Source organism: Sander vitreus, chromosome 22 (genome assembly GCF_031162955.1).
Source record: "Sander vitreus isolate 19-12246 chromosome 22, sanVit1, whole genome shotgun sequence".
NCBI classification, from domain to species: Eukaryota; Metazoa; Chordata; class Actinopteri; order Perciformes; family Percidae; genus Sander; species Sander vitreus.
The window spans coordinates 10,970,460-10,987,165 of record NC_135876.1 but is presented as its reverse complement, the minus strand read 5'-3'; the positions used below and the strand labels follow the sequence as shown (position 1 = coordinate 10,987,165).

Genomic DNA, 16,706 nt, shown 5'->3' with positions numbered 1-16,706 from the left:
GGGCTCGGACGGGCATAATGTCAACTCTCCGAAAATGACTGATGGATAAATGCAAGCGCAATATGCTTAACTATAATATCGTACCAGAAATTTTGTAATTTAGACTCCCGTAAGTGACTTTTTTAAGGTGAGTTAGTTTGATTCCGCTTTTCTGGAGAGACGGACAGTCCCATGCAAGCGACCCGCGTGCCAGGCTGCACTCTACCCCGAGGACAGTGCCCTAGGCTCGGGGGTTAGATGGTGCTGATCACGGACGACAGGGATGGAGGAGGCGCTTCGTCGGTCCGGGTCAAACAGCTCCAGCAGCAGCAGAAAGTCGGGGGGAACATCATCCAAGTTCACCCGACCATAGTCGAGGAGTCCAATGATGACGACTACCTAGGCTCGTGCGAGGAGGACGATGAAGAGGACGATGGAGTGGAGGCAGACGATGATGAATTCGAAGAAGTTGACTTTGAGGACTTGGAGGATTGTCGGAGCATCATGTCGGACGACTCCTTCTACCCGCCGGATGATGTGTTCGCTGACTCGGAGCGCACCCCGTCACCGGAAAGCCCAAAACCGCTGTCTTTTTTCCAGGCGTGCTGCACCAACAACTCTGCTATCGTCCGGATAATGATGCGGCATGGAGTGAAGAAGGAGGAGGTCAATGAGAAGGACAGGAATAACAGGGTATGAATAGGCTAACTTCACACAAGTAGCCTGGTGACTGTTAGGCTAACGTTACTTTTACCTTCCGCTTTGACACTAGTGAAAACTTGAGCTTGTAAGCTATCACAAAGACTATTAATAGATAAGGCTTTGTTGAAGTTTTTTAGTTCAGTTTTATTAAGTAGTAAATTGGCTCTAATTACATAGTAGGCTACTTAGCTAGATATTAGGCCTAGCCATATATACCTACATAGTATTTTGGTGACATAATGTATGGACAAGATATGGAGCAAATAGGCTAGGTGGTCTTGCTCAGGGGCACTAGCTAAATATTTTTTTGTGTGGGCTATTATTAGTAAGCTAGTAACGTTATCTATTCTGGCTCAACGGATGCACATTGCTGGGATAAAGCCTGAAATAATATCTCCGCTTTTGGGGTTCGCTGCCCAGGACCGTTGTGATTGTTTAAAGAAATACAAATAAGTATTTGTTTTTATTTGCTGGAGCCTATCCCTCAATCAATGGATAGGCTCCAGCGCCGAGGAGTCTGGCAATGCGAGATTGATATGGCTAGTACCAAACTAGCCTTCCTGTCAGTCAGTGCAACAAGTTAAATTAAAGAGCCTTAGATTCATTAGGTATTGACCTGGTATTGACAGAATTACCTAAGCCCTAGGTTGCTTCAGTGTCTTTGGCCTACTTACCTATATTTCCCGGCCCATGCCGGCCTGCCTCACAGACCTCAGTTGTGCAAGAGCGAGCAACCTCCAGCTCTATAAAACAAACAAGTCTCTCATGGTTAACGGAACACACAATCCCCTGTGTGTGTGTGTGTGTGTGTGTGTGTGTGTGTGTGTGTGTGTGTGTGTGTGTGTTTGCGCAAGTGCGTGCGTGCATGGGCTCATGCAGGTACATTCATGTGTATGTGAGTCTGACTACATTTTCTTATTCGAGATTTGGATTCAGTTTGTGGGAGTCTGTAGGTAAACACATTATCTACCAATGAGATGATGGCATTAGTCTGTCTAAGAGCAATTTAAACAGTCTCGCTAATGAACAAAGATGCATTTTTAAGCCATAAATTCCACAATAGGGAAGTAGCAGTGGCAGTACCTGTTGGTTGAGTCATGGACTTTTACCAACATCAAACACTGATACAACTTTAGTCGGTTGACTTTAACTACATAATTACATAAACAAATTAATGTGTTTTTAAAAATTTTTTTTTAAGTAATTCATCATAAGAGTAACTGCTTATTGGAAAGTTATTGGAAATCCTTTCTGTAGTGCAATCAAAGTATGTGTCCCTTTACGCCTTATGTATCGCTTCACTCCTGCCAAAGAACTACAGCCCAGGGCAAAGAGATAAATCCATAATGATGGAACACCAGACTAGTTTTTCTTTCATTGGGACATTTTGCTGAGCGTAATTGAATTAGCTGGCAATGGGCACTGTATGCTGAAGATGAATCGCATGCCTTTTATCTTGTATTCAACTCAACTTCATTGATATTGTCCCAGAGAGGCAATTGTGGTGCAGCAAGGCATACATGTAAGACAATCAGCCACACAGCACAACAAAAGACAACAAAAGGAAATATGCATGTATTGTTGGGACTTAGAACAGTACATGTTTGTTAATTTTTTACAATTTCATGCAGAAACGAGTTGACAAAGCCCTTTTTCTCATTACTAGCACATCATTTTATACCATCACATATGGAAGATAACTGTAGTTTTGTCCCATTGGCAACTAAAGAGTTCCAGTAGAGAAATTTGGAGTGCAATTGTAGTTGCTGAGGGAGAAAGTGTATTTTATTAATTTACTTTCTCCAGTGAAAATTCCCCAGCTAGTCTGTGTGATTTCATACTACTGATCTTACATCACAAATCTGCATCTCTAACATTGAGGCTACCCCCATGTCTCTTTGCCTTTCTACTATTTCACCATCATCTCTCACCAATTCTCCTTCCTTATTTATGTAGGCCTATGTAATAACCGATGAGGCCATGGGAAGGAATGACATCATTGGAATGTAAAGATATCTCTTTTCATCTGTATGACATGAAGACAGAGGGGATTCAAAACAACATGCTGGGATAAAGTGTGTGTGTGTGTGTGTGTGTGTGTGTGTGTGTGTGTGTGTGTGTTTGTATGGCAGGATGTGTGCTAGTGCATTCACCATTTGCTTCGCTATGCCCTATGACCTCAGGGATGTGCACATACTCAGGCACAATACAGGTTAGGCAACACCTCCATTGGAAACACATGCTGATATGTATCTGGTAAGATTAGTTGTGCATGTGTGTGTGTGTGTGTGTTCTGACACATCCTGACACAGATGTCAACATCCTAATATAGCAGACAGCCTGACAATGTGGTTTGCAAGACAAAGAGGGGTGTTACATCCCAGCCTTGGATTTGACCAAATACAGCATGTACACTAGTTCTCCTTTCCCTCATCAGCAGTTTAAAGGGTGATATATTGGAGAACTAAAATGGCTCTGAAGATACAGGAAAGAGTGTACATTTGCCTGGTTCAGCCTAATATTTGACACACATATAATAAATTGTTGCCTCTGTTTTCTGTGGTCTCCTTCAACAGATAGGTCAGAGGTTAATGTCAGCTACAGAATGGCAGCCCAGAAGCTGCTAGGGATTCAGTGTTTTGCATAAAGGTACTTCAGCGAGGTGGATGGCTGCCAACCAAGGAGATTAATCCTGAGCCTGAGGTTAATTGTAGTCTGACTAGTACATTCAGTACCTGCTGCACAATAAGACAAGTTCATTTTTAAAGGATGTGGATAACATAAGATGTGTGTTTTAATATATAAAGGCAAACTCTCAATCTCTTGTCTCAATCCAGCCTTTGAAAAAGCAATACAATCATACCCTCCCTGCCAAGCGCACATGTTGAAACTTGATTAACTGTAATCATGATCACAACATAATAAGCCATGTTAAATGTGGCCAGAACTTCAAATAATGAAGTAAACATATTTCAGAGAAATCCCAGTTGGCAAAAACCTCAGATTTCCAAATGTTCTGAACGCTCCGCTTTCAACGTTTTTTTCTACTCTTGCCTCGGTGTCATGACTGTGTTGTGACGGTGTTGTGTTGGAATTTTAAACTCCGGTCAATTTATGAGGACTATGGTTAACTGCTCCTCAGATCTCTGCAGGGTAAATCGAGACAGCTAGCTAGACTATCTGTCCAATCAGAGTTTTCTGTTGCACGACTAAAATAACTTTTGAACGTACACGTTCCCCAAAACAAGTTCCTTTCAAAGGCTATTTTGCAGTGGCACCGTGGCTACATGCGGCACTTAGCGCCCATGACGATTGTGATTGGCTTAAAGACATTCCAAAAAACTACAGCACGTTTCTCTCCCATCCCCGAATGCTGTGTGGACTAGCCAGAACCTCCTTCGCAGCGCTGTGGAGGAAGGTCTGGCAAAGCGAGGCTAACATAGGACTAGCTACATGCTAAGTCAGGGAAAGCTGTAATTTTGGCTACCATTGTTGTTAATTTCTCCCCAATTTTGGGTCACATTACTGCTGAAACGTATCTGGTTGGGATTTCTGATCTACCCATTATGTGGGTCAGAAGTGCCTGTATTTAATTATCCTTGTATGTGATTACGGCTCAGTAATTATATATGCTGTCAGTGTCAAAATCCTGACAGTAAATTCTCAGGGTTGTGACTGGGATAGCGGATATGTTGGATGAGATTTCAACCATTTATTGGCATTGTGTTGTAAAAGATGAATACAAGTCAGTAAACCTCATATCAGGGTTATCTCTTCTGAATGTTAACATAGCAATGTTTTCAGGAACCTCTGTTTAGACAGTGTGTGTTCCCCTTGCTGTGAATTGGATAAGTTGTTATGCTTGCATAAAAACTCAGTAAATACACACACACACACACAAAATTCAATCAATCAATCAACTTAAATGAGGCCACCCTGCCTGTCTGTTACCTCTCTCTATCTTGGCACTGGAGATGGTAGCAAGCCTGATGCTGCTAACAAATACAGATGAGTGGAAAAATCAAAGCGACAGTCAAATACATCTGCTTTGATACAGCCATGTGAACGCTGCAGAAAGAAACACAGTTAACAGGGAGGCTATTGACAGAAACATGGCCCAGTATGTCTGTGTCAGTGCTTCTGGTATATGTAATTGAGGGCGGTCTAGAGGGTATTTGCCCGTGTGTGTGTGTGTGTGTGTGTACGTCTTCGAACACAAAGATGTACTGTAAAAAGCCAAACGAATGCAACGTTTTATACTTGGTTAATGCAGGCTGCAGAGACACAGGTTGTCTGCCGCTGGGATGATTTGCAGGATTTTGCTTTGGCCAATACTTATTTGGAAGTTTAAAAAATTACAGTGTGGGTAAGCCCGTATTTTGAGAACAAGAAGGTAGTTAGATTGGGTTCTTGAAGAAGTCACAGGCTCTTGGTTGCTTTAGCATGAAGGGGCTAATACTAGACATTATGGGGAGATTTAACAGGTTTCTACTTGGCTGGGATGCTATTCTAGTTATTTTATATGAAATGCTGCTACAATTGTTTTGTAGATGGAATTTAACAGCAGTATCAGAATGATAAACATCACAGGGCATAAAGAGGCAGTTCATTGGACTAATAAGGATTAGGACATAGCTAATATCTGATTAGTTCCATCAATTTTGATTATTGGTTACAAACTAGTTACTGTGTGCGTGAATTGAATTATTCTAGATCTTCTCTCATTTCAGTGCCAGTTAAAGTCAATCAATTCAACCATGAAGATGCTATGGTACTGTACTAATGCACACATGTACTTTGGTCTGCTTTACATGATTTGATTAAGATGGAATTTATAACATAGTTAAACATTGGCTGGGAAACCTGTATTTATTGTGCGTTCATAAGGAACTTGAAGGGTTACACTGGGTATTGTGTCATCCTCGTTGGAGCCAATTAAAGCATTCTCACATCAATTGTAGATACACAGTTACGTCTGTCTCCCTCTCCGTCTGTCTGTGTCACTGACTGATACGGCTAAGCCTTTCTATTCCTAGCTCTGGATGTTCCCCAGATTACTTTGTATGTGTGTGTGTGTGTGTGTGTGTGTGTGTGTGTGTGTGTGTGTCTTTGTTCGTGTGTCTCTGTATGTGTGTCTATATGGGCTAATAATAAATTGACCAGATTATTTATTTATTTGTGTGTGTGTGTGTGTGTGTGTGTGTGTGTGTGTGTATTCAGACTGCATCAAAACCATAGACTGTATAAAATAGAACTCACTGACCTTGATTGCAAATACAGGTTTTAGTTACAGTAACTAAAACAGTACAACTGAAATTAAAATTCATTTTTGCTAAGGAATTGGATCCCTTCAAAGGTTGAATGTTTTAGATGGATGGACAGCTTTAATAGCTATTAGATGGATAGAAGTTATGTTAAATAGATAGCTATGCGAAAGAAATGCCATTCACATGTTCATATTAATGCGCAGGAAATTGCTACGTACATGTATTAGATTTGAGTAATCTTAATTTAGAAGAGCATGATACTTTAAGTATCAAAATATCAGACCAAATACCACTTCACGCCACATGGCATTTAGGCTTCAAACATAACATATACTACTTTATACTTTACAAGCTATTATGAAAGAAAAGGTCAAGAAGGGAAGTTTTGGCCTGCATTGACTTTATTATTATTTTATGAGGGCGGTTACAATCCAGTGTAAGGGAACAGAGGAGATTACAGTCAGGGAGGGCATACTGTATGTCTATGTCCATCAGCATAAAGTAATGAAAGCTTTACATTTGCCGTAGTGTGCATCTTCAGTTGACCTACATACAAATACATAATCCTCCCAAAAAACTTGGATGAGGAGGATTTGAATCTCTGTCGTGCTCAAAGTCTCACTTTACATTTTACTATATCCCTACCTCACACACGTGCACTACACACATCCATCCCTGGAAGTACCTCTCCTGATTGTTTCAGGGTTGTTGAGCCACCTGGTAGTGTTGTTATTTTTATCCCTTTAGCCTTAGAGTAAGTCATTGAGTGCGTAAAAGTGTAGCACATGATTGTCCTCAATTCAATGTGTGTTTCTGCAATTGTATGCTGTATGCTGTTTGTGAATTTCGCTGGTGCTCTTCGCTCAGATTCTATAGTCACCAACATTGCCAGCAGCCACCGGTAAAGTGCATCACAAGAACCCAATAGATGTAAGAAATATTCCAAATAGGGATGTGTTGAATAGAAAACTAGAGCCTGGGATAAAAAGGGTAAAAATGTTAAGTTAAATTTAAATGCTCTTGTGTGTTTGTGCATGTGTGAGAAAGGTTCACAGAGAAAATAGGACATTGCCAGACGACTAAGATTGCTCCAGACATGCTGCAGGGCATGCTGCTAAAGTAAAACACAGCAAGGCTGGAGGCTTGCCAAGAATGTGTGTGTATGTTAGATAATGAGAAAGAGATATAGACAATGTCTACATGTGTGTGTGTCTAACCATAAAGAGCAATCTGAATCTCAGCCCTGAAGTGAACTTTTTCCAGACAATCCACCAGTTACTCCGCAGGACCTCTCTCCACGTTTTTACCCTTAAAACTCTCAGGGCTGTTTCAGCCAAGTTGAGTTTATCTTACATGTGAAAAAAACATCTACTGTACATGTACTCCAAATGCTGCAAGGACTAAATGATGTTGATGCTGTTCAAGATGTAGCATGGTGCTGACAGTCTTAATACTGGTTAATTAAGGATAATTGAAACATTCTGCAACTTGATAAACATCGCTGTAGGCATTTTTCATGTGTTTTTTTTTTATATTTAGACTTTGATGATTGGCAATATTGTTTAGAATTCAGTATGTGGAGAAGCACATATAACTATCATTTCACACACCCTGTCAGTAAAGTGTGTGTGTGTGTGTGTGTGTGTGTGTGTGTGTGTGTGTGTGTGTGTGTGTGTGTGTGTGTGTGTGGAAGTAATAGTTAGCTATGGATGAGGTTGGCACCAACTTTGTATGTTTTTTTTTAATAAAAGTTCAGGCACTCTCTGTACCAATCTTCAGTCATTATTCTATTTGTTCATTTTAGCGAGAGAAAACGTTTGATCACATCCATAGCACGGTTTGAAAGAATAATTTACTGGAGTAACATGGTGTGCTCGGGAACCAAGACTAAAAACCTATCGTGCCAAGAGGCGCAACACATCAAGTAGATTATATGAGTGCTCTCATGAAGAGAACATCATGTCACAGAAGCAGGCTCACAAATCGAGGAATATCAAATGTGGAACAAATTGTAACCTAAATACTTTAATACTTAATTTTTGCCAGCAAAGTTGAAATTGATTTCTTAAGTCTGATTTTTAACTCTTTATGACGCAGGTCTGATATTCACATGGCATTGAATATGTAAGATAAAGATGTCTAATGTACAAAGAGGTTAAATACTGCATGGTGTCTTTATACATAGTCGTGCAACAGAAAACTCAGATTGGGATTAGCTAGCTGTCTGGATTTACCCTGCAGAGATCTGAGGAGCAGTTAACCATAGTCCTCATAAATCCACAGGAGTTTAAAATTCCAACACAAAGAAAGTGGAAGGAAACAGACATCCGAGCAAAAAGAGCGTGATCCGGCGCAATTTCCGGCAGCACCGGAGCAATCCCGGAAGTGGAAGGTCGTGGATATAGATTATTATTACAGCAGCTGGGAGATGATAGTTAGATATTGTTTTCATCACCTTGTATGTGCTGGATTACTTTACAAACACAGGACATGTACTTTCATTATCTTAGCATGCAGGGTTGTCCCAGTCATCTAATATTTACCCCACTTTTAGCAAAGTTGGTTAAATCTCAAGCATTGCATTCACTTGAAAAGCCTTTACATTTGAAAATGAAAGAGGTGTAAGTGAAAATGCACTATGTTTTGATTTCTCTCAGCAGGCACCTGTAGCAGAATACATAGGTATTTTGTTTGTGCAGCTGATGCATGGACTGTGTTTTGACAGAGAATGTCTGACTGGTTGACCTTTTCCAGCACACCTGCCTTTAATAAAGCACTAATTAAAGTCCCCGTAGGGTCTGCTAGCTTAGCAATCAATAGGTTGTTATGAATAACACACTGTTTGTTTGTTTGAATTTTTCCGATAGTTGCTGCTTCACAAGTTATGCCTGTCAGCCTGAGTTGAAATGCAGTAATACCATCATTTTTATTGAAGAATGCATAGAATCGACTGTTTTGTCAGTTGCCTAGAAACCATTTCACAACTTGAACCAATTGAATATGGAGAATATTGTGTATTTTACTTCTCACATTGAAAACAAACTCCTGAGTTCCATTCGATAGACTGAAATAGTTTCATTTGAAGGACTTACATGCAGTACATGGAAGTTTTATGCCTTTGATAGAACAAAACAAAAGACACCTGTGACGACACAAAACAGACACAGTATTATTGCTAAAGAGGAATGACATATAAGCTTTTAAAAGACAAAAGCCAGACCTACTGTAATGCATGTTAAAAACAAAATAGATGGGGCTAACATCAGATATCAAGTGACAAATATACAATTTGTTGCCTCCTACAGGTGTCTAAATAGAGTTTTCAAGAGCTAAGCCATTTACCATGATTTACAAGTCACATTCCTTGTCATAATATTAATCCCATCATTTACATATATTGAATAATTTGTGAATTTTGGCTTCCTGTAGGGAGCATTTATCCACCCATCTGTGAAAGACATGTCTCTCTAACAGAAATACTTCATGTATATATACTGTACACTTTGTATACGATATGTCAACTGAGAACTCTGTGTTCCTCCCCCCCACCTCTTCTCCTCTGGTGGTAAACTTGTTTGTCTTGGCTGATGAAGTGTGCACCTTCCGGAAAGTACCCAACTTTTACAGGAGTTTTCCAGGACTCACGCAAAAAAGGGTTCCTATTCTGGCATGAACACACACACATACACACTAAAGTACACAACAACATCAGATGGGGAGACTAGCTTATTTTTCCACTGGGTTCAAGACGATTAAGTTCTCAATGAAAAGACAACAGATGTCACATTTATTCAAGAATATTAGTTTCAAAAGATGCACAGCGGTCTCCTGGTCTTGTGGGTTTCTATGTCAGCACTTCACTGCAGTTTTGCTCATTCTCGTTTAAGTTTGTTTTCCCTGACATTTTTTGCTGATTCTAAAATTAATCCTCTCTTCCTTTCCCTCATCTTTTACCTACTCTCTTGTCACTTTTCGTCTCAGACCGGGCTGTTGGTTGCATGTTACCAAGGTTTCGTGGACGTCGTCATAGCGCTGTCTCAGTGTCCGTATTTGGATGTCAATTGGCAGGACAGTGAGGGAAACACAGCTCTCATCACTGCTGCTCAAGCAGGTAACACACACACACACACGCACACACACACACACACACACACACACACACACACACACACACACACACACACACACACACACACACACAGCAGTAGATCAGACACTGGCTTAGATACACACAGCCTCTGACAGGCTGGTTCACAGCACTGATGCACACACAGACACAAACATACACACACAGGCAGTTTGGCACTAATGTTGACACATAAACACACAGACGAGCATAAAAAAACACAAGTCTGCCCTTCTCGCTGTACTTAAGCTTTTTGAAACAGAGTGTGTTGTGTGAAAGCGAATAAGGACCAGCCGTATGGATGTGGAACTCAACCCAAATTATGATGGACAAGTGTGAAATAGCCTTTTAGCTGCTATTATCCAAGCCAACGTTGTGTGATCACAGACTGTGATGAGTGTGTTGTGACCTACAGTAACTACTGTCCTAACCCTAACCCTTTGTACCTCAAGGCCACATAACAATCACCAACTATCTGCTGAACTACTACTCTGGGTTGGACATCGAGAGGAGAAACTGCCACGGCTTCACCGCTCTGATGAAAGCTGCCATGCAGGGCAGAGTGGAATGTGTGCGCTCGCTCATGATGGCAGGTGAGGAAAATGTGTCTTAGCAATCAGAAAGGAGGACATGGGTAGATTTCATACATGGACACAAGTCTGTCGCTTTTATGTCTGGATTTAACATATTACTTGGATTTTTGGGGCAGATTTGACTGATTACAACCACAAAAGATGTAGTTTATTACTCTTTAATTCATTACTCTGCCATCAATGCAGCTCAGAAAAATATGAGCAGAATTTCAGTAAAATTGGGGGACAGATGGATAATTTCAATAAGTTTCGGCAGTGATCCAGGTTTTATTTATTGGATGATTATTCTCTTTTTAGCCATAACTGTAATTATTAATGGAGAGATTTGACACCAAATCATCATCATCTAACCCTTCAAGGGTTCAAGTCAGGATTTCATTTTAACTTTATTGATAGAAATGACACCTTTAGATACATTTTTCAACATGTTCATTTTGGCCATTTAATAATTCTATTTCATTTATTTTTGTTTATTCTCCTCTTTACTTCTGAATACATGCAACTCTTTCTGTTTCCACCCATATCTATTTTTATCCACCTTCTGCTAAATCCTTTCTTTGGCATATTCTTTGTTGTGTCACCACTAGGAGCTGCCCTGAATTCCAGGGACTATGGGCGCCACTTTACTGCCAGGGAATGGGCCTTCTTTACGGGCCGTTATGAAACTGCCTGGGTGATGACGTGCCTGATAGAACAGCCCTGCCCGCGCCAGTTCTGTGATACATACAGGTAAACATAGATGGATCACATTATTTCTCTGTATGGCTGTCTGTCATGGGCAATAGCTCATATAAAGTACCAATATCTGAAAGGGTACACAATATAATATACTACAGATGCATAAAGCAACACAAAAACAGTAACCAAAGTAGCCTTCAGAGGGTTTATGACTTACTTTTTGATGGTGAAGAGTAAACCCAACAGTGCCTCTGTGCAGTGGATTTATATAAAATGTGATCTCCCAGTCTAGAGTGGCCTCCACTGGCATCACTGGTGGCCAAAGCCCAGGAGCCCCGTGGCTGTCTGAAGCGCCTGTCGGACAGTGTGCGGAACACCTTCAACATAGCGAATGTCACCAACCCTGAGCCTGAAGGTGTTATCGACCACATGGTTTCTATAACAACTGCCTTGAGGAGCCCGTTCATTGCCGTGGCATGCCATACAGTGAGTAATTAAGCTCGAGATCATGTTTAAGCTTCATTATCCACTTATTCATTAATCAGTATTAAACAGTATCCCACGAGATCCAAGAAAACATTAACCCCAACCCACATGTCTCTCACGATCTCCCTCACACCAACAAGCATTTTGCAAATGTAAGCTAAGATAAGGTGAAGCAGGTAGCTACTCTTTGTGATAACATAATTATTATTAGGATTATTTAAAGTTGCTCTCCTCTGCATTATTCCTGGTGGGGTCTTTACATACTCAGCATAATTAGGGATATCAGGGCTTATTCTTTTTTTTTTTTTTATCTCCAGATGGAGGCAAACATTTTTTTACTATGTTGAAACCACCTTCCACAGACTCGATATTTTACTGTTTGTGTTTTTGTATCAGTGTGTAAATCACTTCTGTTTCAAGTTCTAGCACTGCTGTTTCATAGAGGTGATGTGCAAATAAACTGCTGATAATAGTGTGGTAATGATGCTATTAAAAGGATAAATCAGGCGCTAATTTATCTTTTATTTTATCAGCAAATTCTCTGCTTTTTCATGGGATTTGCTCAGAATAATTAAAGGATATAATTAACGGCAGCCTTATCTGATAAGCAGGTTATTTATGCAAGATTACCGGTATTGCAATACTGCAAACAAAAGGAGACTGAGCAGTGCTTTTTGTAAAAAAAAAAAAAAAGAAGAAGAAAAAAGCAGTGTTACTTATATTGATATTATAACACCAATCTGGGACCGTTGATTTTGTTTCAGGTGTGTCCTGACAGCCCCCCAAGTGTGGGCAAACGGCGCTATGCAGTTCCTGAGGTAATCCGCCAGCAGCGGGCCAAGGAGCTCCGCTCTATTAACCCTGGCAGGGTGGAGACCCACCTCAAACTCTTCCAGAACTCCCGGGTCACACTGGTGGCCAAGAACTCAGCAGACCGCCGGGCCAGCCTTCAGATCCAGGGCCTGAGCCCAGTGGCTCATACCGAAGCCCTGGAGCTGCGGAGAACCAGCCTGCTGCCCATGCACATGGTGCTAAGGAGGAGCAGTGTCAGGCCTGGGTTCAGCATCCCCAAAGTGAGGGTGTCCAAGGCCCCTACGCCCACTTATGAACCAGAAAAGATCCGGAGGAAGAGCAGCGCCAAAGATGGAAGCGGACAACTGCTGCAAATACCAAAGTGGCGGTACAAGGAGCTAAAAGAAGAAAGGAGGAAAGCCGAGGAGGCCGAGAGGAGGAGGCTGGAGGCTGTAACCAAGAGACACCTTGCTGCCGGGAAAAGGAAATAATATCATTGCCTCAGAAGATGCCATGCACACTACCCTAAAAAGAGACTAAATCTGGACTAGGGGTGTCCCCGACTAAGATTTTACAGAATCGTCAAGTCTTGCCTATCGTCGACTGTGGGGGGGGGGGGGGGGGGGCTAATACATAGGGGGGTTGACTACAGTGTTGAAATATTCAGCTGTGATAAGGTTGTGGGTAAAGCTCCTTTTGTATGAAAACATGCAACAGATTAGGACCCAGTCACAAAAAGAGTAGCTTCTTATTGCATAAGTGGTGCAGGGGTGGAGAAGATTAATTGAAAGTTGTTTACAGCGCGCGCTCAGGTGTCACTCAAGCAGTCAGCAGCTGGCCCCCAGTAACGAGAAGCGGAGCACACATAGCTAAAGTCTGCTGTCATGCAGCGTGCGCTCTGTACTTCTTTTACGATTCTCTTGTGATAATGTTTTTCCGCCACAAACGCAACCGTTTGCCTCGTCTACATCAGGCATATAACGCAGCGGCTTGCTGGTCTGGTGTGCAGGATTTGGCGATCATTGGGGCGGACGGATCATGCCGTGGGCTGCGCACTGGACCACGGCTGTGCTCTGTATCAGCCGGTGGCACACAACTTGCATCTTACTTTGGATCATCTTTTCCTATGTCAAAGTGAGTAGACTTTCTTTCCCCCGACATTTTCAGTTAAAGGTTTAAATCCCTGCCGCCAAGATGCTCCTCCATTGGTCACGGATCATGGAAAGTGAAACTTAAATCTGTCATGGGGCGGTTGGATTTATTCACGCCCTTTGAAAAGATTTATTAAAAGCTCCTTTCTTTTCACATTTTTATTTACAGCATTATATATTGATATTTATATCATAATAATTAACTCATTTGGAGAAAAAAGGTAGTTCTATGTAAAATTTGACTGAATGAGCACCCCCAAAATGGCATGATCCTTGTTTCATAACGCCTTTGCAAAGATTCGACTGTGAGATTGGCAGTCGAATCAGACTTCTTTGATCGAAGCATCGAATATTTGACTATTCGGGGTCACCCCTAATCTGGACAGACTGTTAAATTGGACAGATTTGGTTTTAACGTTTTCTATAATATATACATAACTGTAAAAGCAGCGTTCCTAAAAGAGGACAGAAGAATGCTTTTATCTGCTCAGTTTTGCAACGGGAATGGCAGTCAGCCTCTTAAAAATGGCTGCCGGAGCTTGGACAGCATTAGAAGTGCACAATGCTCAGTGTCCTTTATGATGTCAAACAGTGAATAACCAGGGGATTTGATACTTGAAATGTTTTTAGCTAACTTATTTTTCATATTTATTGCTTTTTGATGGATGGCCTAGTCTATATTTGGTTACGTTTTGGGTGCTCAATACAGCAGTCTTTTGTAGTGTGTTAGACTGTATTGGAGCAGAAGACACTTACCATTACTAACACATATTCCCTCATACTGTAACCGCAGCAGACATTTGTTCATCTTTCTTCGTATAAAACGGTAAGCAGCTTCTTAAAGATGTTGAATGTCTTTAAAATATTCAGTGGAGAATACTAATGGGTGTGTCATATTGACTGAGAAATCTAAACCTAAGCTTATATGAAAACTAATGGCATTTGACAGCAATATTTTTAGATGCTTTTTGTTACGCTTTATAATGACAAACCCATGAATGAATTTCGCATGTATATCATATATTTATATGCTTTTTGATGACAAGCTTTATTTTTTATTCAAAATAGACTTTTTCAAATAATGCTATTTATATATAAATAACCTATTTATATACAAACCATGTTTTTTAGTCTTAAAGTTTGAGACCAATACTGAAATGTGGGGCACTGTTGTGATGTAACACTTAAATCTTACCTTGTGGGAATAAAGTTCAAACTTTTTCCAAATGTTTACATTGCACATTCACATTCATTGCGAAGAATACGACTCTAAGAATGAATTTGGTGTATACAGGGTACAGATGATGTGAACAAAATAAATATACTTTTCCTGACTGTGGATGGGATTGCGATTGAGCCAAATATTGATGCTTTATTGCGGTTCGAATTTCAAATGTCTCTCAGCCATGTTGTGTTGGAAAGTTAATAAGAAAATGATGAATTTTTTCACTCTTGATTTTCATAGCATTGCGGGCATGCGTTTAACCTATTAACAATTGCAGAAGGGTGAGTCTCGGCCAATGTGACAGTACAAGTAGAATTGAAGTGATAATCCCTCACATATGGAGCCTTTGCTAAAAACGGTCAACCCATTATAGAGCAAGAGGTCAGCTCCCTGTTTTGACATTAGAACAGTGAAAATAATGGGGCGAAAAATAGCCGTGAGTTTAAAACACACTGAGCCGCCGGGAGAGCAGTGATATAACAGTGTCAGGATTTTTCAGAACACAATTTCACGGTCCTAACTCCTCATGGCGATTGCAGCTTAAGTACCATCCAAGAGTGCGTGTCTAATATACATGGTGATGAGTTGCTAAGGGGTTACAAGGGAACTGCACAGCAAAATCATTCCTTCAAATAAACTTCATTGACTTCAGAGTGGCATACTGCCCATAGGAAGTCATTTGATAATGACAAAAGATGAGCAAACGGCAGTGATATCTGCACAACCGCTGTAAGTGGTTGCAGGATTAACATATTTAACATCAACATAAGAACATGTTTCATATGAAAATGGCTTTTTTTGCTGGCAATGCAATATCATGGCCAACGATGTCTAGTGGGTGCAGTTTGTTATGAGGCATCCTAAGTTTGCTCACTATAGTCTCGCTTTGCCAGACCCTCCTCCAAAGCGTGCTGAAGGAGGGTCTGGCTACTCCACATAGCATTCGGGGATGGGAGGAAATCGTGCTCTGGTTTAATGGCAATCAGAATCGTCATGGGGCGGCGCTAAACTCCGCACAGAGCCGCTGCAAAGTAGTCGTGTGAGAGAAAACTCAGATTGGACAGATGGTATCTCTAGCTGTCTCAATTTACCCTGCCGAGATCTAAAGAGCAGTCAACAATAGTCCTCATTAAACCACCGAATTTAAAATTCCAACACAAAGAAGCGGAAGGAAACGGAAAATACATGCCTCCGGCGGAATTTCCTGCAGCACCGGAGCAATCCCAGAAGTTGAATGCGAAGGATATAGACTAGCTCAGCATGAATAAAAACTACATTCATTTGCGATGGACTTCTCTGTTAGTGTTTTGGGAGTCGGTATGGAGCATTGTTTTGGTAAGGTTTCTGCAGGATTTCTGCGTGCACTGGCGAAAGGTTTTTCTGGAATATAGACTGACGTTGAGATTAGATATATTATTGAAGGATATTGAATTATGGTATCAATTATTTGTGTGTTTTGATCATCTATTCCAAGTTCACTCATACTGAGTGTGGATAAATGAACTGTATGAGAGTGTTGCGTGTGTGTATGGGAGAGACACAAAAACCTATTAGCCCTGAATGCATCAGATACTATTAAGGTCATGGTTGTAGCTCAAACAGCTGTTGGTTTAAGATTGTAACCTGAGATTATGAAACACTACAGGCTTGGTCAGCGATTCCCTTCCCACATCCCCTTATAGAAATTCAGAAGTGGCCAAATAAACA

At 40.9% G+C, this 16,706-nt stretch overlaps 1 protein-coding gene across 1 annotated transcript; it reads left to right on the top strand.

The window, feature by feature from the left end:
• The first annotated feature begins 237 nt into the window (after positions 1–237).
• On the top strand, positions 238–13,232 carry ankrd33ba (ankyrin repeat domain 33ba). Its single transcript, XM_078281011.1, has 6 exons — positions 238–672; positions 9,930–10,059; positions 10,527–10,667; positions 11,255–11,396; positions 11,633–11,831; positions 12,596–13,232. The coding sequence occupies exons 1-6, from the start codon at positions 238–240 to the stop codon at positions 13,112–13,114; spliced, it is 1,566 nt and encodes a 521-aa protein (XP_078137137.1). The 3' UTR covers positions 13,115–13,232.
• The last annotated feature ends 3,474 nt before the right edge of the window (positions 13,233–16,706 follow it).